The sequence below is a fragment of the Hippoglossus stenolepis genome, chromosome 10, assembly GCF_022539355.2.
Source record: "Hippoglossus stenolepis isolate QCI-W04-F060 chromosome 10, HSTE1.2, whole genome shotgun sequence".
Classification (NCBI taxonomy): Eukaryota; Metazoa; Chordata; class Actinopteri; order Pleuronectiformes; family Pleuronectidae; genus Hippoglossus; species Hippoglossus stenolepis.
The window spans coordinates 12,087,237-12,108,666 of record NC_061492.1 but is presented as its reverse complement, the minus strand read 5'-3'; the positions used below and the strand labels follow the sequence as shown (position 1 = coordinate 12,108,666).

The 21,430-nt window shown below is 41.9% G+C and overlaps 1 protein-coding gene and 1 long non-coding RNA gene across 2 annotated transcripts in view; one reads left to right on the top strand and one right to left on the bottom strand.

Moving 5' to 3' along the window:
* Nucleotides 1–11,000: 11,000 nt before the first annotated feature.
* Nucleotides 11,001–11,796, bottom strand: LOC118116693. The gene is made up of 3 exons (XR_007033058.1): nt 11,610–11,796; nt 11,231–11,290; nt 11,001–11,082 (listed from the first exon to the last, which is right to left on the bottom strand). It is a non-coding gene; the product is annotated as an uncharacterized LOC118116693 (long non-coding RNA).
* A 5,857-nt stretch (nt 11,797–17,653) lies between these two features.
* mboat2a (membrane bound O-acyltransferase domain containing 2a) overlaps nt 17,654–21,430 on the top strand; it is a 39,979-nt gene continuing 36,202 nt past the window's right edge. The window contains exon 1 of the mRNA XM_035168380.2: nt 17,654–17,931. Within this exon, the coding sequence (XP_035024271.1) occupies nt 17,848–17,931 (84 nt within the window). The 5' untranslated portion in view covers nt 17,654–17,847. The remainder of the gene's footprint in view (nt 17,932–21,430) is intronic.

The following is a 21,430-nucleotide window of genomic DNA, read 5'->3' as shown; positions in this document are numbered from 1 at the left end:
ATGAATGAATATGAAATGCACACTTATAACTAGATTATCTGGAGCTAGTTACAGCAGAAGTAACAGGAAGTCGGCAACAGGTGCCTGGATTGTAGTGTCTCAGGTTTTTGGATCAAGCAATGTTATTTTTCCTTAATAAAAACTACACTGCAGTGTAAATTTCATTCTGTGAGACCTTTTTAAAAGACAGCATTTCATTTGACTTTAATAAAATAACATTTGAATATGGCTTTTCCAGATGCTTTATCTTCAGACGTGCAGCAACAAGTTGTTAAAAGCCCTAAAATGGAAAATACTCCATTATTCACGCTCCTGCTCAAAGAGCTCACCATCTGTGTTTCCTTGATTCAGAATTCATTTAATGGATATGAAGTCAATCAATTAGGAGGTTTCAAGTGAACAAACTCCTTCTCTGAGATATAAAAACAGGTTCACGATGCTGCCCCTTATGTAATCCAGAAAAACTCATTGTAACAGAAAAGGGATCGAGACATTTGTGTTAAGCCTGAGCCGGATAAGCACTGACGCTGGTAATGAGACCTGATAGTGTGGTATCACAGTGAACCAGATAGAAAGGCTAATTAGACCAGTAATTAACAGAGTGCTATCAATTTTGTATCCTTGTGTGCTCCAGAGTTTCACATGAAAGCAGCTACTGCAGACGCCCCATGTGAGAAGATGTTTAACATTTTCAATATGCCGCAGCCAAGAATAAAAATTAAAAAAAATAAAAACACTGAAAACATGCTATCATTGGACACTGTCTGAGACCTGGGAAGACTCTCTCCCATGCCTGAATTTTGGTCAACAGGATTTTTAAAAACAACTTCTCCCAAAGCTACAGGTTTTTTTCCCTTTCCTGGGCTTTGGGATGAAGAATCTTCTGGTGTTTCCCAGCTCCTCCGGCCCCGACAGGACGGCTACCGGTATAAATAGTATCTCAGCGGCCGAGGCAAAAAAACCATGGGCAGCCTTTAAATCACAATCTGGGCAGTGTTCACACATTCTTTCAGCTCTGCAGCGTCTCCTGGCAAGCTGCTAAATGAAGAGCCCGGGACCCAGGCTGACCCTGAGTGGCGACTCGGGCCTCGACTCCCTTATGAAACGAACACACACACACACACACTCACACACTCCCGATGAACATCTGCTATCCAGAGACACAGGGAGTGAGGTCAGCAGCACCAAGCAACACCAGCTTTGCTCTTCACGACCGACATGGCTTTATGTATTCAGCACCATCTGCCTTTCTGAATGCGGGGTTTGAACTTTAAATCATGACCAAACCAAACCGAAAATATACATTTTCAGACATGAACTCCAGAAAATGTCCAGAAAATCTGGTTTCACACATGAATAATGCAGCAGGAGACTGGCCGGGTCGGATTCTTTCAAAACAACTGGGAAATGTACGGAACATTCAGGTGAGGGGTGGCGTCTGGGTAGCGAATGCAGGACACGACAAATCGATTTCGCTGCAGCTCAACACCAGCGTCAACCCTTTTCCCCAAAAGACAAACATCTTTTCCGGTGTCTTGTGTTATGTGTTCTCACATACAGCACCTCTTGAAAATTTCAAGAGAATATCTGGTATTCAGAACATGTCAGAAAGCAGCTTATAGCCCCTTTTACAATAATAAAACCCCACTAACATCTGGCTTTGGTCTGCTATGGGAATGGATACAATCAGTATTCACTCCCGGTTCCAATGACTCTGCAGGAGACACAGGTTTTAATTGGCTCTGGCTCTGATTGGCAGTGATGGAAGCGAAACTCCAGGGTGAATGCAGTAATTTGGCAAGTGAGGTGAGAGAGCTCCTCAGTTTTCCTTTTGCTCTTTATGTTGAGTCAGTTTGCATCAGTTTGAATTTCCCCCAGATAAAGTGCTGCACTGGAAACCAAGGTGCATCGGGTCATTCAGCAGCTACAGGATGAGAACATAATATGAGAAGCACATTTTGTATTTTATATGACGTGGAAAAACACAACCAGGCATCTCAATGAGGGATCATAAAAAGGAAACAAGGAAGCACTATTTCTGTAAAATGCACTGTGTCATGAATGTAGCCTTTGAATAAATAATATTCTCCAAATATAATCACCGGAGATTTGCCTTTTAAAGCCCTATTTGCTGCTCCCTCTGAAAAAAAAGGTGCCAAAGCAGCTGCTTTATTAAAGCGAACAGAGGCCTCATTCACCAGCGAAGCCCATCCTCAATATAGACCTAGTTTGCATGCAAACAACTCACAGCCTTGAGTAGCAAGTCGGAGTGGAAATTGTCGGATCTGCTTTGGCTACGGCTGCTGCATTTGAACATTTTGGAGTGATTTATCGAGACACAAAAGTAAAAACGTCCACATTATCCACTGCCTTTGGTGCACAATTTTCCTCTTTTGTTTAAAAAGCAAAGCTGATCTGGTGAAGAACAAACCAAAACCAAATGCAACCAGAACCAGACGGCTGCAGGCAGAACAATCGCCAAAGCAGATGTCACACTGTACCCACACACACTCACACACACCCACACACGCAGAGACACTCTGAGAAAAGCTGTTTGTAATTTGTAAATGTGAATTTCACCAGAAGAGGAAAAGCACAGGGTGTGTCAGTCCTCCCATTCTTTGGTCAACGCGAGCCACAGACATCCAAAGTGTTTGCAGGAACAGACAACATAGCACAGCAAATACAGGGGGATTTGGGGGGTTGGAGTACTGGAGTCACTTTTTCCTAATTGCTCTGCCATGACATCATGATTGTGGAACAGGTGGGATCACCTCACAGTCCAGCGTCCTGTGTTTCAAATAAGAGGAATGAAAGACGTCTTTGTTCAAAGTCATTTGCAACTGATTCTAACCGTCCAAATTTTCCAGCACGTCGGTAAATGAAACGGGGCCGAGCTCGGGTCCTGAAACACTGAGATGTGGAGGAAGTTCTCTCAACGTCTCCCCGATCACATCACTGACTAAAGGCTGCATTAAAAGAAGAGCTTGTTACACAAACGAGTTGGCTGCATGAGCTGAACAAGCTGTGCCCGGTGATCCTGAGCGAGAGCTTGCACACGCTGGGATTCCTAATGGGAGAGGGAGGAAGGGCTTTTGGCGGGGGGGTGCTCAGACGAGGGCAGTGAATTGTAACCAACCTGGATCCTTTCTCCCAGAGATGAAGCTCAGTAATGAATTCAGGGAAAGTGTGAACCAGTGGATTCTATATGAATGGATGCTCTGTGCAGGCGTCTTCCTATTCACAGAGAAGTGATCATCACATTGTTCTATACTGTTGTATTTCAACACTGATGCAGCCATTCAGACTGTTTAGAAAAGTGCTGTAGAAATAAAGTTTGTATCTATTTGCATTATAAGTGAAACTCCAGCGAGCATGGATTCTCCTTATAGCTTATTTCCTATTCCCATGATATTATGACTTTTTTCTCATTCAATTATGTCTTATTCTTGTAATCGTAGAATTTTCTCATCAGATTTCGACTAAATTCTCGTAATATTAGAAATTATAATTTATCTTTTTCAATATGGCCCTAAGGCTCCTTGGTGTCATATAGCTCATTATCTTCAACTCGGGAAAAAATTTCAATTAAGGTCAAAGGTCACCATTTGAGGCAATTACCCAGTGTTTGGTTAACAGTGAACTGGTGGAGATTAAAACATCTCCTGTCCTATGTGGCAGATTATAATATATGGTCGGTATGCTGCATTGTATAATAGATTTTTTTTTTTTTGTGGAGCAACAAATAAAGCAGGACATTTTTCTCTTCCAGCGCTGAGCGCAGGGTTTTTCCATTAACGTCCAAATCTGAGCACGCCCACACACTTCAACCACAAAACAGTCCGGCTCCTGGTCTCCATTTAACCTTGCCACCTTGAAGGACACCCAAGAAATAATGTTCGGTGAAATAATTGCCTGACATTTTTTGCCAGCACCCACCACACACACCCATCTGGGGGATGACTGCTAAGAGCTGGGGGTCTGCAGCTGCTTCACTATCATCATTAGGAGCAAGTGGCTTTTACAGTAATTATTGCTCCTCTTAGGATTTGGCCCCATGAGCCTGAACATATCGAGTGTCCCTGTTCTTCATTATATTCTGACAGGCAGCTTTTCAACCAGCCCCATCCTTCCTCAGTTTCCTAGTTACCATAACTTGAAGTGTTTAATCATGCATCTCACTTCCAGGATTCCACTCTGCCTCCCCTGGAGAAAAATCTCTGCACCGCTGTTTATCTTGCATACTGCAGCAGAACAAGTTGCTGGCTTTATCTCATCGTGTTGTGATGCAAACCGTGTTATTCAATGCCCCCCCCGAGACAGTGTTAGGACGAGGACAGTGCCAGTGAACTCTCACCGGTCCCTGAACTAATAAAAAGTCAGTGGTGGTGAATTCTCCCTCTGTGTGTGCTGCTGATCATCTCCTCTGGGCCCCGAGCAATGTAAACCACAGGATATTAATTGTTAAACCACAGGACAAACACACACACACACGCGATTATGATCTGAAAAATCTTAGCAATGTATCCCCAGTGTCCCTTTATTGGAAATATAACACTGCTCATACCACAGCTGTTTTAGACCATTTGTTTAGATAACAAATTATATTACATTACCTTCAATTGGCCGAATCGTCTGTCCAAAGCAACATACAGTATAATAGATGCATTCAAACTCAATGGGAACAATGACACTGTCTTGGAAAAGCCCAAGAAAGTGATACAATAAAAGTTCCTGGATCTGCAGCAAATTTTAATGAGTTGTTCCCTGACCCATCTCGTAATTGTTGCATTATCCTGCTAACAAACAAACTGACAAGGGTGAAAACATAACCTCCTGGTCAGACGTAATATGGCCAATTAAAGGTAAATCAAAAGCACTCACTGCACTGTATACCTTACTGTATCTACTCTCTAAATCAATGTCACATATGGTCAGTGCAAACATTTAGAAGAAAGCTGACAATACAAAATGTGTCCATTATTACAGCATCATCTTTCCTTTATTTTTTTCAATCCTAGGTTCCTGCAAATCACTTATTCCAGGGCTTCATGGAGGACAAAAGATGTTAAGTTCAGTCATGACCAACAGTGACATGCAAGAGACTGATATTATCCCTCCTTCATTTAAATTTACAACCATACACATAAATATATGGAGCATAGATTCAATAGTACCCTCATTTGCACCCAAGGCATTCCCAGTAGCTCTGAGAGGAGACCACATGTCAAATCGCTGCTTCAGGAAACTGCCAGCCTCTTGAAGCTGGATCTCCCCGGCTCATCCACGTTACTTCAATTTAACCCAGAGTAAACATTTAACCCGACTTTATGACGGAATCAGCACCGTGAATCCAAATCAGCCTCACTGACAGTCCTGTAAACTCCCGGAGCGGCTGCCGTCACGGTGCAGACTCCCAGAGCTGTGTTGCATCTGTTCAGACTCCACAACCGATGAGTTGAAAGCCTCTCAGGCTTTTGAACTCGAGTGAGGGGATCGTGGTGGGAGACGATAGAGGATGAAAGTGTACCTTTCGGGTGTTTGCTTTTCTTCTCTGTGTGGGATTAACGTCGCAATCTTGTATCCAAATACTCAAGAGTGTGATAAAGGAGGCGAGGCAACAGTATGATGTTCCTCAGGAAAGAATAACGTGAATGAAGCCTTGTGTGTGCAGTGAATCTGCTGGAAATCCTCCTGGGAATGCTAATGGAGGCGAAGTGAGTTCAGTCCATGTAACTCAGTGATTGTATGTATGAGCAGGTCAGACAGAACAGTGCGTAGAGTGTAAACCACACATCCATTATCCGTTGTGAGAGAGAAGAGAGAAGCTAATTATGAGAAACCTGTCCTTCAGTGAACGATATTGCAGCAGTAAAGGAAAGACTGGATGAATGTAAGAGAGAAAGGGAGGATTGTCATCTTTTCTGCATCAGATCAATACTCAAGCCAACAGGAACATTTTTCATCCGCCACAATTTGGTTATTAAAAAATGTCCACGATAGATCCCTTAATTACCTCCACCAATGAAGCTATGTCTTCGTACGTGCTTGAGCAAAAATTACTAAACTACTTTAGTAATTACTAATTTCCATGAAATTGACATAAAGAAGAACCGTGTAAATATTGGTGCAGATTCAGATCAGGAAATAACTCATGGATCTTAATGAAAACAATCTGGCATTTTAGGGGACTGATATTTATGATTGTGTGCAATTTGGTGCAGGACTTCTTAGCAGGATTATGCAAAATGTACGGAGCTGATATTTACCAAACATGGTGGACAAAGGAGGCTGGACTAGCGAGACGAGAAAGGACAAAGGAGGGCGAGACGACACATGAGTTGAAACTTAAAGGTTAATTTTTCTATATACTCCACTCTGGAGGTCTTTACACTGATCTCCCAACGTGGAGAATTGTCAGCGAGCAGGAGCATATTGATCAGGTAACACTATTTATTGATTGGAAAATATGGCGTTGGTCTCAAGCAACATCTCAGTGATTCCTGCAGGTTGTATTGCTGAGCTATTTTCAGTTCTGATCCTAATGTGCTCCCAGACAGTTCCCCCTGGAGAACCAGTGAGTGGGCCGACGCACTAAATAAGCTGTGTCTGCAGGCATCACTCCAACAAGATGGAGAGGAAGAGAGTGGAGACGGAAATACATTGGAACATAAGAAACATTAGGATTGTAGTGGACTCGTCCAGTGGGCCCTGACACCAGACACTTCCTGTCTGATCTGCAAAGAGAAACGCTCCATGTCCCTGGAGGAGCACAGAACATGAACTTCTGACTATATAAGGAGCTTATGTACTTTGTCACCACAATACAGATCAGCCACACAGGCTGGCCTGTAAATAAATATCAGTCACATGGTGATGGAGTGGACTTTGTGAAGAGAGGGGGGAGGAAAAGGAAACAAGAAAATGATCAAGGAGGCTGAAAGCAGAGGTTATCACACGTGTGTACACTTGTGAGTTCCCTGGTCTTCATTATGAATGAGTGGGAACCTCCAGTGACTCCTACTCTCCTACAGCCTTTTACATAGATTAGAGGCTTTGTGTCTCCCTGCTCCTTCCCTCCGTCTCTCCTCTGCCCTGTAAAGCCGAGCTCTATGGGCGGAGTATCAGTCTGTGAGAGAGGCAGCGAGGAAAGGGGCTGGTGTTGCCATGACGATGCCAACTTAACCACACTGTGCGCGTCCTCCTGATTGAAGTTTAAACGTAGAACAAGCCGAGACAAAACAAAAAGGTGTTTGAGTGGAGTGACATGAATGCACTGGATCTCTGTGTGGCTGTCTGCTTGTGTCACACTCCCTCCTCCTTTGTGTAGTTATGAATGATTAATGGTGATCATATAAGAGCTGTAGTAAGTGAAGTGCACGTTGTCCACTGAGGACGAGACAAGAGACTTCAAGAGCTCAGCACATATCCAAATATATTTCTTAATATTACAATCATTTCTGGGATTTCACATGCTGTTTTCTTTAACATTTGATGAAACCCTTTTGCTTTGAAAATGATGCGCAGCCTCAAATGACCTTGTGATACACCAGTGTTTGTTAGATAACGCATTAGGCCCATCTCTCACAGGCAGGTACACACAATATATAGTGAGGGAAAATAATAATACATTTTTATTTATGAAGCAGCTTCAATAATACTTTACATACAGTTTGAGGTCTAACTAGTTTAATCCTTAGGATAATATTTATTTATTGTGGGGTTGAGACATTTCACTCATGCTCATTTAACACACATCCAATTGAATTAAACCCATGTATTTCATTACTAATTCATATTTAAGGGGCTCAATGCCCTTTTTTTTATGTGGAGCTCCATATCCTCCTCATTTCCCCTCTTCCTTTACCTCTGCTCAGATGTAAGTATCCAGCTTTGATGTGATAAGTGGAACCTGTCCACCAGGGCGCCTGAAGGTCTTCACTGTTTATTGCTCCTCTGCCTCAGTTCCTCATCCTCCCTTAATTCTTTCTGGCAAACGTCGCCTTTTCTCTGTAGCCAAACATATATGAGACGTCACATATTATGTTATGTTGTACATCTTTTTTATGAGTTGATTTTCTCCATGATAAGAACTGAGTGAGAGATATAGTTTCATGTGTGTAAGTCCAGCGTCAACTCTAGTCTATATAAGGTGAGAGGTATATGCATTGTCTTAGTCCTTTTGAAATAGAAATCAGATTTATTAGCGTCAAATGTTTCCCGTCATAATTTCATTGCACCAGTGTCAACATGGTAAATCCATCTATATTTATAGATCTCTCACAGATGAAAAGTATATACCAGTAATTACTTGTGTGATGGCACAGTTTATGTTGTGAATAGTTTGGTCTTGATTCATTCACTCCCTATAATTGGTTTTCCATTCTGGTACTTGACACGTTTGAAGGCTTTGTTATGATCCAGGAAATCTGAATGAACCAAAGTGCAAAAACGTCAGTCCAGCCAGATGGACTGTTCTTGTTACTAAGTGCTGCTCTCTACTGGCAACGTTGAGTGGGTGCAAATAACTTCCCTGCTTCGTTCAGAAAGAAAGAAAGAAATCAAAAAAGAAAGAAATGTAAATTCATCGAAAAACCATTGAATCTACACAATTCAAAGCTTGATGACTTGAGAATATGATGTAAACGTATTCTGTGTATGTCCTGGATTTTAACCCTTTCTATTTGAAGTATATGCCTCATTGTATTTGAAGAGGAAAATGCATTTACGTAGGATGCTGGAAATCGCTATAACCAGTAGGTGGTGCTGATAGACAGTGGACACTAAAAAGGAAGGCTGCTGCAAGTTTCACTTCCACCAACAATGGACACGTAAGCTTTAGAACTGGACCATGGAGCAATATAAGAAGGTGACCAAGTTGGACGACTTTACATCATGTGGACGGCCTGGTGCGTGTGCATCGTTTACCTGGGGAAGAGGTTGCTGCAGGACATGGACAGCTATGTGTAAAGAAGGCATTTCACTTTGACACTCAGGTCTGCCACCAATCTAAACACTGTTGCAGACATCACGCCCCTTCATGTGAACGATTCTTCAGTATCTTCATCTAGGAACATGACAAAGAGGTCAAGGCACTCTGAATGCCTCAGATCTCAATCTAATCGACAATCAGTGGAATGTGCTGGGACAACAAATCAGATTTTGGAGGCTCGACATCGCTACTTTGAGAATGTGATGCTGACGTTTGTGGGCCGTGAGCGCCCTCTACTGGGCCGTGAAATGTTTTCAATTTGATGCTAGTGGGCCGCGACGGCCGCATACGTCATCGGTTTGAGACGCCCAGTGACAGGTGAGCTAATGCTAACCGCGAGACTGTGGTTCCTTAAGCGGAAAAACAACGACAGTAACGCTACTAATCCACCAAAAAACGTCAAATTTGTACGTAGGTACAACCCCAATTTCATTAAATATGGTTTTGTTAACGGAGGTGACGATGGAGAGCCCAGAGCCCAGTGTGTGGATTGCGACTTGACGCTTTCAAATGAGGCGCTGAAGCCTTCCAAACTAAAGCGGCATCTCGAGACAAGACACCCAACCAACTCTTGCTGGGAAGCCAGTCGACTACTACAAAAGAAAAGAAAATGGACTACAAACACAGAAAAGGTCTATCGTCTCTTTGACAACAAACTCAAAATGTGCACTGAAAGCCACAGAGAAGGCCGGAGTCCAGGTCCACCGTAACTGCCTGCTGGCCCAGATGAACAAAGGCGAAAACCCAGACCCTCTCACATTAGTGTCGTTAACCACAGACGCAGAGCCTCTCCACCTGCAGTGTGGTGTAAGTTTCTGGTAACTTTTAAAATCCACTGGATGAGTTTACTGTTCAACCAACCAGTTATTTTCCTTACAAAATAACATGCTCTCCTACTATGAGACAGTGCAAGTCCCAAAATATTACACAGAAAATGTGGAAGGAAAATGATTAGGAGCAAATTCACACACAACCACACAGCGCCTAATACCCCAGTACAACATAAATATCATGCTTCTTTTTGGCGTGCAGGCTGCCAGAGGGGTGCACGTGTCTCCATTGTTGCCAGTTCACTCTGGCGCAGTTTGGGAAGTGTAGTAATCTCCTGCAATGTGAGAGGATAGTCAAAGGCTTTCTCATTATCTTATCTGTAGCAACTATATTTAATTAAGAAATGAAACCCGCTTGTTGTGACTGTGCGACCAAACTCCCTCGTCTCCGCGTTGCTTTAATGTTGTCCGTCTGCACTGCGAAAACTGGGCGATCAAACGAGAAACGATGAGAGCATCGCGTTTCTTGGTGAAATCACGTTTTTGGAGGAATGGGGACAACATCTGGAGCATAAGTTTAACCTTCTCTAAAGTCGATGTAAAACTGCCACAGAATCTAGGATCGATAACAGAAGCAAATACTTTGAAACAATATAAAATCAAGCCAAACAAAGATAGGTTTTTGAATGATTGTAGTGTGTACTTGTATGTGCAGGATAAAACAAAAACTAGTAAAATCTATAAACAATACCTCTGGCATATCGAGTCTCGGTTGTCGGACGCCGAGATTGAGGATGGTGCGGGCTCTGTCGGTTTCTCCATGGTAGATCTCCATCCTAGCAAATTGGATCCAGGTAGTGTAGTTTGCCTTGTTGAACTGAAGGTATTTCTCGTACAGTTCCCTACAGCGGCCAATCTCACACAGCTCTATCTCGAGCTCGATGTAGCCCTTCAGCAGCTTGTTCTTAGGGCATTTACCGATCGCTGAGCCCTGAGCCAAGAGAAATGGGAATGAGTGGAAATCACAGCTGCATGTATCTGTTCATAAAGTTGAATCTGTCATGTATCCTAAGTGTACAATGTTTGCAATCCTTGATTCTGTATTAATTTTGGTCTAAAGGTTTTGATGCTGCTCTTTTAACCTATTCGTCTCTTTAAATCTCATGAATCAGTTTGAGGAAAGGGAAAAAGAGTCCATACGAGAATGTGTCAGGGAACGTTTCTGTTGTGGAATCTCACCATGGCTCTTCTTGCTAACGGCAGGTTCTTCTGTCGGATCTCAAAGTTGGCGTAAAGCAGCCAAATCTTAGCGAATGTGAACTGAAACAAAAAATATGATACAAGATTAATAGTTTATTAAGAACAGCCCCAACTTAAAAAAAATTCTGTTCTACTATATTAACTTATAATTATTTATATAGAGAGTCAGGACTGTAAGATCACATTTGTCAGAACAAATCTGTATTACCTTTTTATGAGGGATGACTGCCAGACAGGCCTGATACACCTGCCTCGTTCTCTCTAGATCCTGACAAAGAAAGAATACAAATATTTGAATATAATTAGAATGGATTGTTATTGATTTGTTATTTGTTCTACAATTAGATAGAATCTCAAGACACATGACCAAACCATATTATTTTTCCCTGGTCTCTTCTGAGACTGAGACGTGATAAATTAAATATCGCTCTGTGATGGACATGTTGGTTAATACTGGAAGTAAAACAGATAATCTTCTCATTACCAGATGTTTTTTTAGAACTAGAAAAAGATGTAAACGATAGTCAACTCCCCTTGTCTTTGTATTCATACTACTCATATTAAACTGCGTCTTTTTTTTAACCCACCTTGACAACCAGCTCTTCGTGAAGGGCATAATTGATCCACAGGTAAATGTACCGCCTCCAGTATTTCTTCTCCTGGATGGGCGGGATGTTGGCAATGGCTCGCTCATAAACCTCCCTCACCGTCTCAGTGTCAGCATCGCTCTCCACCAGACGCAGGTAGTCAAGCCATGTGTCGTGGTTATGTGGATTTGCCTGAAAACAAAAACAAAATGATGACTTGTTAACTTACAAAACAGGAAAACAAGGCTTCATCACTCACTGATGAATCAAAGATATTTTAGGCGTTTATGGCACAGTTTCAGATTGAGCGTGATCATATTTTCATCACTTTTCTCAAACCAGTAGAAACCCAAATCCTTCCGACTACTGAATGTGTGTCAGGCTCTAGTTTTCCTGGTAAATACCTTGACTTCCTCTTTGTACTGGAATCTTCGTTTGCTGGAAATGACGTCCTCGATCGCCCTACGGTCTCCATACTTCTTAATGAAGATTGTGTAGTTTCTGAGGAGCTCTTGTGCCGGTGTTCAGGGATTCTGTCCAAGCAACATCACCCGAGCACGTTCAACCTGTGAGGGAAGGGACAGTCAGTTAACAAGTTATGTTTTTGTTTTCCAAAATTTTGGAAACAATAATATTAATAGTAATACTTTTCAATTTGAGATCAGCAGAGACATTAGAGAATCTTCCCCTGACAAAGATATATATCTATATATAGATATATATAGATATATATAAAGATTTGATTAATAATTACCTTGTTTGGTCTTTTTCTGTTACTTCCTGTTATGCTTTGACATTCTTTTACCTTATTTGTCTCTTCCTCTCTTTACTTCCGGTCTTCGTCTGGTTTCCCACGCTTGTGATAAATTCAAATGATTTGTGTTATTTTTCACTTTTGATTATGTAATATTGAATTTGAAAAAATGGAATAAATTTGTATAATAGTATTTGAAGTTTAAAATCAAGAATGAGAATTTTTACAACAAAGAAAATGATCAAGGAGGCTGGAAGCAGAGGTTATCACACGTGTGTACACTTGTGAGTTCCCTGGTCTTCATTATGAATGAGTGGGAACCTCCAGTGACTCCTACGCTCCTACAGCCTTTTACATAGATTAGAGGCTTTGTGTCTCCCTGCTCCTTCCCTCCGTCTCTCCTCTGCCCTCTAAAGCCGAGCTCTATGGGCGGAGTATCAGTCTGTGAGAGAGGCGGCGAGGAAAGGGGCTGGTGTTGCCATGACGATGCCAACTTAACCACACTGTGCGCGTCCTCCTGATTGAAGTTTAAACGTAGAACAAGCCGAGACAAAACAAAAAGGTGTTTGAGTGGAGTGACATGAATGCACTGGATCTCTGTGTGGCTGTCTGCTTGTGTCACACTCCCTCCTCCTTTGTGTAGTTATGAATGATTAATGGTGATCATATAAGAGCTGTAGTAAGTGAAGTGCACGTTGTCCACTGAGGACGAGACAAGAGACTTCAAGAGCTCAGCACATATGCAAATATAGTTCCTAATAATACAAGCAATTCTGACATTTCACACGCTTTAATGTGAAGAATGAATGAAGATTTTATTTGTTAATTCATTTTTAAGGGATTATCATCTTCATACTTGATGCTTTGGCTTAAAATGTGTTTCTGCTGTTTTCTTTAACATTTGATGAAATCCTTTTGCTTTGAAAATGATGCGCAGCCTCAAATTACCTTGTGATACACCAGTGTTTGTTAAATAATGTATTAGGCCCATCCCTCACAGGCAGGTACACACAATATATAGTGAGGGAAAATAATAATACATTTTATTTTACTACTTTCAATAATACTTTACATACAGATTGAGGTCTAACTAGTTTAATCCTTAGGATAACGTTTATTTATCATGGGGTTGAGACATGTTCAATACGTAAGTTCACTCATGCTCATTTAACACTTAGACTAACATTCAATTGAATTAAACCCATGTCATTCATTACTAATTCATATTTAAGGTGCTCAATGCCCTGCTCTGCTGCAGCTCTTCGAATGATCCTTTCATTTTTTTTCCCCCTCTTCCTTTACCTCTGCTCAGATGTAAGTATCCAGCTTTGATGTGATAAGTGGAACCTGTCCACTAGGGCGCCTGAAGGTCTTCACTGTTTATTGCTCCTCTGCCTCAGTTCCTCATCCTCCCTTAATTCTTTCTGGCAAACGTCGCCTTTTCTCTGTAGCCAAACATATATGAGACGTCACATATGTTATGTTGTACATCTTTTTTACGAGTTGATTTTCTCCATGATAAGAACTGTGTGAGAGATATAGTTGCATGTGTGTAAGTCCACTGCCAACTCTATATAAGGTGAGAGGTATATGCATTGAGTCCTTTAGAAAAGGGAACTCAGATTTATTTGCGTCAAAATGTTTCATGTCCGAATTTCTTTGTACCAGTGTCAACATGATAAATCCAGCTATATCTATAAATCTTTATAAAGTGATTCTCTCACAGATTAAAAGTATATATCAGTAATAACTTGTGTGAATATTTCTGCCATGATTCATTCCCTCCCTATAATTGGTTTTCCATTCTGATACTTGACACATTTGAAGGCTTTGGTATGATCCAGGAAATCTGAATGAACCAAAGTGCAAAAACGTCAGTCCAGCCAGATGGACTGTTCTTGTTACTAAGTGCTGCTCTCTACTGGCAACTGTGAGTGGGTGCAGATAACTTCCCTGCTTTATCTACTCATTCATCCATTCAGAAACAAAGAAAGAAAGAAGAAGAAAGAAGAAGAAGAAGAAGAAAGAAAGAAAGAACCAAAGAAAGCAAGAACGAAAGAATGAAAGAACAAAAGAACGAAATAAAGAAATGTAATGTCATGGAAAAAAACGTTGAATCTACATAATTCATAGCTTGATGACTTGAAAATATGATGTAAAATTCTTCTGTGTATGTCCTTGATTTAACCATCTCTATTTGAAGTATTTATTTCATTGTATTTAAAGAGGAAAATGCATTTACTTCAACGCTATCCATGTGGGGTGCTAGGAATCGCTATAACCAGTAGGTGGTGCTGATAGACAGTGGACACTCAAACGGAAGGCTGCTGCAAGTTTCACTTCCAGTCATTGCATACCTCGAGCAGCCACTGCTGATCTGACTGATCACGGTAGTCTTTGCATACATGACCTTTATCTTGCAAATGCACCAACTTCATTTGCATTCCTTGCCCGGTTAGTATTTTGAAAACCTTGAACTATCTTTTCAGGTATAACTTGAAAGTCATTCTTACCTTTGTCCTTTAGATGCTTTCTGTTCATTGCAACTTTATGGTGTAGTGTAATTGTTACCGTGCATTTTTGTGGAGTGGAGACTGGCAGTTGTGGCCCAATCCACCACAAACTGATGAAGATCTTAACAACACACTCAAGTTGTCAGGACGCTCACTGCTGTGTAGCTGCAGACTGGTTGGAGTGTGCATACTGACCTCAGCTCTCTGCCAAAACCACCAACAATGGGCACGTAAGCTTTAGAACTGGACCGTGGAGTAATGTAAGAAGGTGGCCAAGTTGGACGACTTTACATCATGTGGACGGCCTGGTGCGTGGCATGTTTACCTGGGGAAGAGATTGCAGAAGGACATGGACAGCTATTTGTAAAGAAGGCATTTCACTTTGACACTCAGGTCTGCCACCAATCTAAATACTGTTGCAGACATCACGCCCCTTCATGGGAACGATTCTTCAGTATCCTCATCTAGGGTCTAACGTGCCCTGCTACACTGCAAAAAAACATTGAGGAACATGACATGGCATGACAATTGCACTCAACACCACAAAGTGTTAGTTCAGTTTATTTACTAATTTGTCTGACATTGTGCTTTGTCCTGTATTTTAGTAATTAAGTTTTGATTTTACCATTTTACCATGACATGTCAAGGCAGGCTAAATGCCTCAGATCTCAATCTAATCGACAATCAGTGGAATGTGCTGGGACAACAAATCAGATTTTGGAGGCTCCACCTCGCTACTTTGAGAATGCCATGTTGACTTCTTGGTACTTGATGCCACAGCACACCTTCAGGTGTCTTTGATGGGTCAGCGCTGTTATAGCAACATGAGGTGTGGCCTATCCAGTATAAGGTGGGGGGGTTGTGTGGCTGATTGGTGTCAAGAACAAGTCGTGACATAGGATGTGCCCAGACAGCCCTAAAATTTCAATTTACTGTTGAGACTCTAGGAATACATTGTGTCCTATGCATGATTTAAAAATGTGACATGTATCATACCGTTACATATAATCCTAAAGGGTGAGTATACCACATTTATTGTACAGTGCTTGAATGCATGTGAGTGTGGGATGCTGCTCACATTGGAGATGCATCACTGTCTCGTTTCCTGCTCGCTTCCTCTTCCCCCCCCCCTTACGTCACACTCTTTCTCCTTCACGTGTGGAATGCTACAAATACTTGAGGGCTAGGGACAGAGGCTCCACATGAATCATCAGCTCAGGCACAATTCGATTTGCTCTGAAAACTGTAAATCAAGCTTCACCCCGCCCCCTGCCTCCATTTGGAAAACCCGGTTGGCTGGTGGCTTTCACTTTCCCCTTCGCGATAGGTCGAAAAAAAATGGTTATGGCTGAGGGGTGGGTCGCCATCTCTCCACCCACACTTACACCATTTTTTAATGTCGACAAAGGAGCTCTGCAGTCAAGATAGTTCACCACCTTCTCTACTGTAATAGTAACCTTTGTGTCGGTCGTTTGTGGCGTGAAATTATTATTATAACCATATTATACATCGTTATGCAGCACAGTGCTGGAACCAACCGCCTGATGGTGTTAGCTTTATCCATTACAGATTTTAAAACCAGGTTGAAAGCATTTATATTCACAAGTGCCCCCAACTAAGCTGTTTAACAAGGTCTTACATCATTGTATTTTATTATTTTACACAGATTTATCCTCTTTATTTGTATTATTTTAACTTGTTTTTAGATTTTCATACAGATTTACATATTTTTATTTGTTTATCTTATACATTTGATAGGGACAGAGCATGTTAATGAACATCAGTATAAAAAAACACTACATGTAAACATGCTATTTTACATCCGTAGTCCCGGGGGAAGGTAACAAACAATAACAGATGAATCACAAGCAACGACATACACAAACAAATGTAAACAGGAGCCATCATTTAAGATTGATCTTAAAGGTGAGATATGTGGAGCACTCCCACTTCAGGGGCTCCGTAGATTTCTCTCAGATCTGAATTTTTTCAGTCAGATATACCTTGAGCCTCAGAATACCCTCAGGTTCGGCTTTTAACGTTATTGCGAATAAAAGGCAGAATCACCCGATGACATCATGGTACAACTGAAGTTTATTATTTACATTATAACAACCAGTCTGACAGGGCTTAAACATGATGGTTACACACAACTCTCTCTCTCTTCTCTCCCCTCTTTTCCACCCATCTCTCCTCTCTTCTCCATTTTTCTCCTCTCACCCCAACCGGTCGAGGCAGATGTCGCCCACACGGAATCTGGTTCTTGAGGTTTCTTCCAGTTAATGAGGGAGTTTTTTCTTTCCACAGTCGCCAAAGTGTTTGCTCATTGTGGGAACTGTTGGGTTTCTCTTTAAATGTCAAGGTCTCGACCTAAATATGTTATAATGTGGTGCTTAAAATGGAACTGAACTGAATACCTTATCTTTTTATTCATTCTTTTTTTTAACATGGATTTTGTGAAGCACTTTGTAACCTTGTTTAGAAAAAAATAAAGGAAGTGTAGCTACGTGAAATTTAGCTAGCCATATGTTCTCTTAAACTAGCTGAAACACCTCACAAATATTTCTTTCTCTCTTTCTCTTTCTCTCTCTCTCTCTCTCTTCTTTTCCCTCTCTCTCTGACCTTTATTTCTTTATTCACTCTTTCTCTTTTCTCTCTCTCTCTCTCATTCCTCTTTCTCTTTTTATTACTTATCCACTCTTTCTTTCTCTCACTTTCTTTATAGACGCATATTTGTGAGGTGCTAGCCAAAGTAGGACTCAACAGGCGAAACAGGAAGTGGTGGGTAGCAACCATCCTACCCCTGTTCTCTTTGTCGGTGGGGTTCTGTGGATTACAAGCATCCAGCCCGTCGCAGCAGCAGCAGCAGCGGATCTACCAGCGGCTGCGGGGAGGGGAAGAAGAAGCGGAGGAAGGAGACAACAGAGAGAAAACTGGGGATTTTTTTTCCCCTAACGGATCCTCACCGAGCATGGCGACCCAAACGACGGCACCATGCACCGGATCCACTCTGCTGCAGCCCATCAGCGAAATCATCAATCTCCCCGTCGACCAGGTACAGGGAGGGGGGGAGGTTTGGGGAGGGGATGGTGGATGAAATAGCGATTCACGACCCGCCCGAGTGGGAAAACGTACTTTCAAAAATCAGCGTATTTAGCGTTAGCGTACGTGCGGATGTAGCAGAGGTTGGTGATGCGCACCGCTGCTCTTCCTCACCCCCCCCATCCCAAAAAAACCCGCTATTCTCAGCCTGCGGATTTACAGAAAACGAGTGCACACACACACACACACACACACAAATCACTGTCGTTGTTCCGCTCTCACACATCAGCTCAGGGCTACGAGCACAGCTAATGTCTGTGCCCTTCGATGGCCACCCAGTTCCCGATCCAGCGGTGGCCACACCGGAGCCTCCCTCAGAGATCACTGGATCTGCCGTCCACCCAGTTTAATCTGGATTAACTAGTTACATTTCATTTAACATGCACTCAGCCATAGAACAGAGTGGAACATTTAGGCCTCAGGGATCAATGTGATGCTATTGCCACTGTTTTCTTACAGCTGAGCAAGAAAAGCTGTTGTACAACAGAAAAAAAACCCCGGTAATATGGTTATATTTAAATCCAGGGAGCATGTATTTATGAATGAAGTCAGATTTAGCATTAGGCGTCATTCTGATTTAGTTTGGAGGAGGCCATGCAAATGATATGTTGTCATGATTTACATGGATCATAGTTTCAAGGTTTCATTTATTTAAACATTTACATGGGATTCCTGAACTGCATTAAAACCAACAGAACTGTTATCAAACATGTAATCAAAAAACCATATTCAGCAACCAATAAGAATGACAATAAAGACTATAGAGTATAAAGGAATTCATATATTTGTGAATCATAAAGCAAGGGCAGAGAACCAAATTATAACAGTTTAAGAACACGTGGAATAATATTATTATTACTACTAATAATACATTAGGCCAAGAGGAAAGTTTAAAAACGTGTGGTTTGTGGTGTTCTTTCACGTGACTGCTCATCTGCAATTACTGTGCACCACCACACTTTCTCAGTCGGCCCTGAAACAGGTAGGGTAAATAATGTAGGTGCGGTCCACCTTAAATAATGGGATGGATATTGGGATTGGATTGGATTACAGAAGGGGAATCCAGGGCAATGTGTACAACTATGAGCCTTGTAAACATTATCTCTGTCAGAATTGTATGCGTGCCGCACCCACCAGTGCACACAAGCGCGTATGCAAAGAATATTTCCATAGCAATAAATGAAGCTTGTAGACTACAGTGTGTGGAAGCGTTTGCTCACGACTCAAGGTTTGTTAGACCAACTTCTTTTAGAGCCCAGATTTCCCCCCTACCCAAACACCAGTTTCTTTGCTTTTCCCTCCATCACCTCAACTGTTGACACTTTGATTTGTCGAAGTGCTGCTGTGGCTGGAGTGAGGAAACCTTAGAAAGATCCCACGTTAACCACGGTGGTTTCCTCCAAACTACATTGTGATTTTAGTGTTTCTACACGGCGGAGGATGAAATTTCCCCCTGAGTTACTGGTCCAACTAATACCTTTGCTCTGCTAGCCACATGGTTACAGCTATTGTTTTGGTTGTAAGAACACCAGGCAATGTTCTTTTCCATGAAAGCACAATGTAATCTCAAATTAAACTTGATTTCCAGCTTTCCACTGTATGTATTATCATCAGGGAAAATACAGTCTTGCTCCTTTCCAACTGCCAAAATCATCCTTCGTCTCTTTTCTTCTAATGCTGGCAGATACTTCCTGTGTCGTCCCCCATATCAGTATCAGGAGAATCAACTGTTGTTATCTTTATTCTATTGTTATTGGTATGGGGTCACATACAGATGAGCCCGTTTCCTCCTACTGCAAAGTACCTTTTACATGCAAGCCACAAGCTCATGACTCACTTTATTTTCCGACCGGACCCAAGCAAAGCCTCTTTGTGATTATAAAGGAGCACACGGGAGGAAGTGTGTGTATCCTCAGCTGAGATGTCGTAAAGAATTCATCTTTGAAATCATATCAAAAAGCGGGCATTTTTAAGACATGACTAGATTCTTATGTACCCACCTTTTATTTCGGATGATGCATTATCTTTTTACAAACTTGACTTCTACATCAGCAGATCTTGACCACAGCTGCCGAGCCATGTGACGCCACTCCTTTTCTTCTTGCAGTTCAAACATAAGAAGAGCTCCATCCCTCCTGCATGTGCAGACTGGAGCGCGTCATTATAAAACCTCTCCACCCTCTGATTGGAATGTTGCATGGCATGAACTCCTGTTTTTTAAGGGCAAATGATTCCTCTGAACTTGGTAAGGAGTTCAAGTCTATTCGTACTGTGCCTAAGAGTTGGATAGTTATTAGCTACATTGCTAAATCTAATACTTTTCTTGACCCTGGGACCACAATTATTAATTATAACAATATTTTAAAGTTCATCTTATTTGGCAGTTTCAATCCCTTTGCCTCAGTGCTCAGAACAGTGCAGTCAGTGAACGTCTACAGGAACTGCTCAGCAGGAAATGAGAAGTCACCCACTCTGTCATGCATTTGTTTATTGGTATTGACTCTTGGAATTCTACGCCTGTGGCTGTGCTTAGTTGTTTCTCTCGTTTTGAATGACTACCGGCTGAGTATGTGGCAATGGCACTACACAAATAGGATGCGTAATCATGTCTTATCATTGCCAACACTACTTTGTTGGACAGGTTGTCACCCATTGTGACAATGCGGTTTGTGTGCTTCCCGCCAACTGGTTTGGCCTGTTGTGCCAGGGCTGCTATCAGCACCACACAAATCAACACAGCCACTCAGATGCAGTATGATCTGTGTGCACGGCAGACACTGTTTTTTATGAAGCTGTTGTATGTATGTTGTTAGGGCGGTAACCCACTGGAGAGACAGGCCTCTGCGCCGGCCTGTGTCAGAGCTATAATGGGAGCTGTGAAATCTGAACTGACACTATGCTCCTGCCTCTCTCTGCTTTCCTTTCTTTCCTTGTAACACACTGTAGCTGCTTTGAATGAGGCCCACTCTGGTCCAGGAGCTCTGAAGATGCTTTATAGGTTCAAGATTTCACACCCTGACCCCCAAGCTGTGTCTTCCTCAGATATGGTTTTATTTGAGCACTTTTCATCTGCGCGTCACCAGCCCTGTGGCATGAGGGTCATATCCAGTAAGAACACTGCTGCTCTCAGTCTTCAACACTTGACAATGTTCATTCAGAAAATCATAAACATTTAGCTGTATCTTCTTTGGACTCCCCCACCTCCACTTTAAACTTCCATAATGCTCGAGTCCAAAAACCGCATGCTTGATTTCAAGTGTCCATTTCTATCAGAAAACACGTTTTCACGGTCTTTAAGATGACTTTAGTTCTCTCTCTGTTCACTGTTTTTAACTGCAGGTGTTGCATACTGATTTATCTCAGTCCCTTTAGGCATTAGCACACATGCATTTGATACTATTAAGCAGAGCTGCTTTGTAGATTAGCATAGCATTTTCATGGGCAGTGTGAAA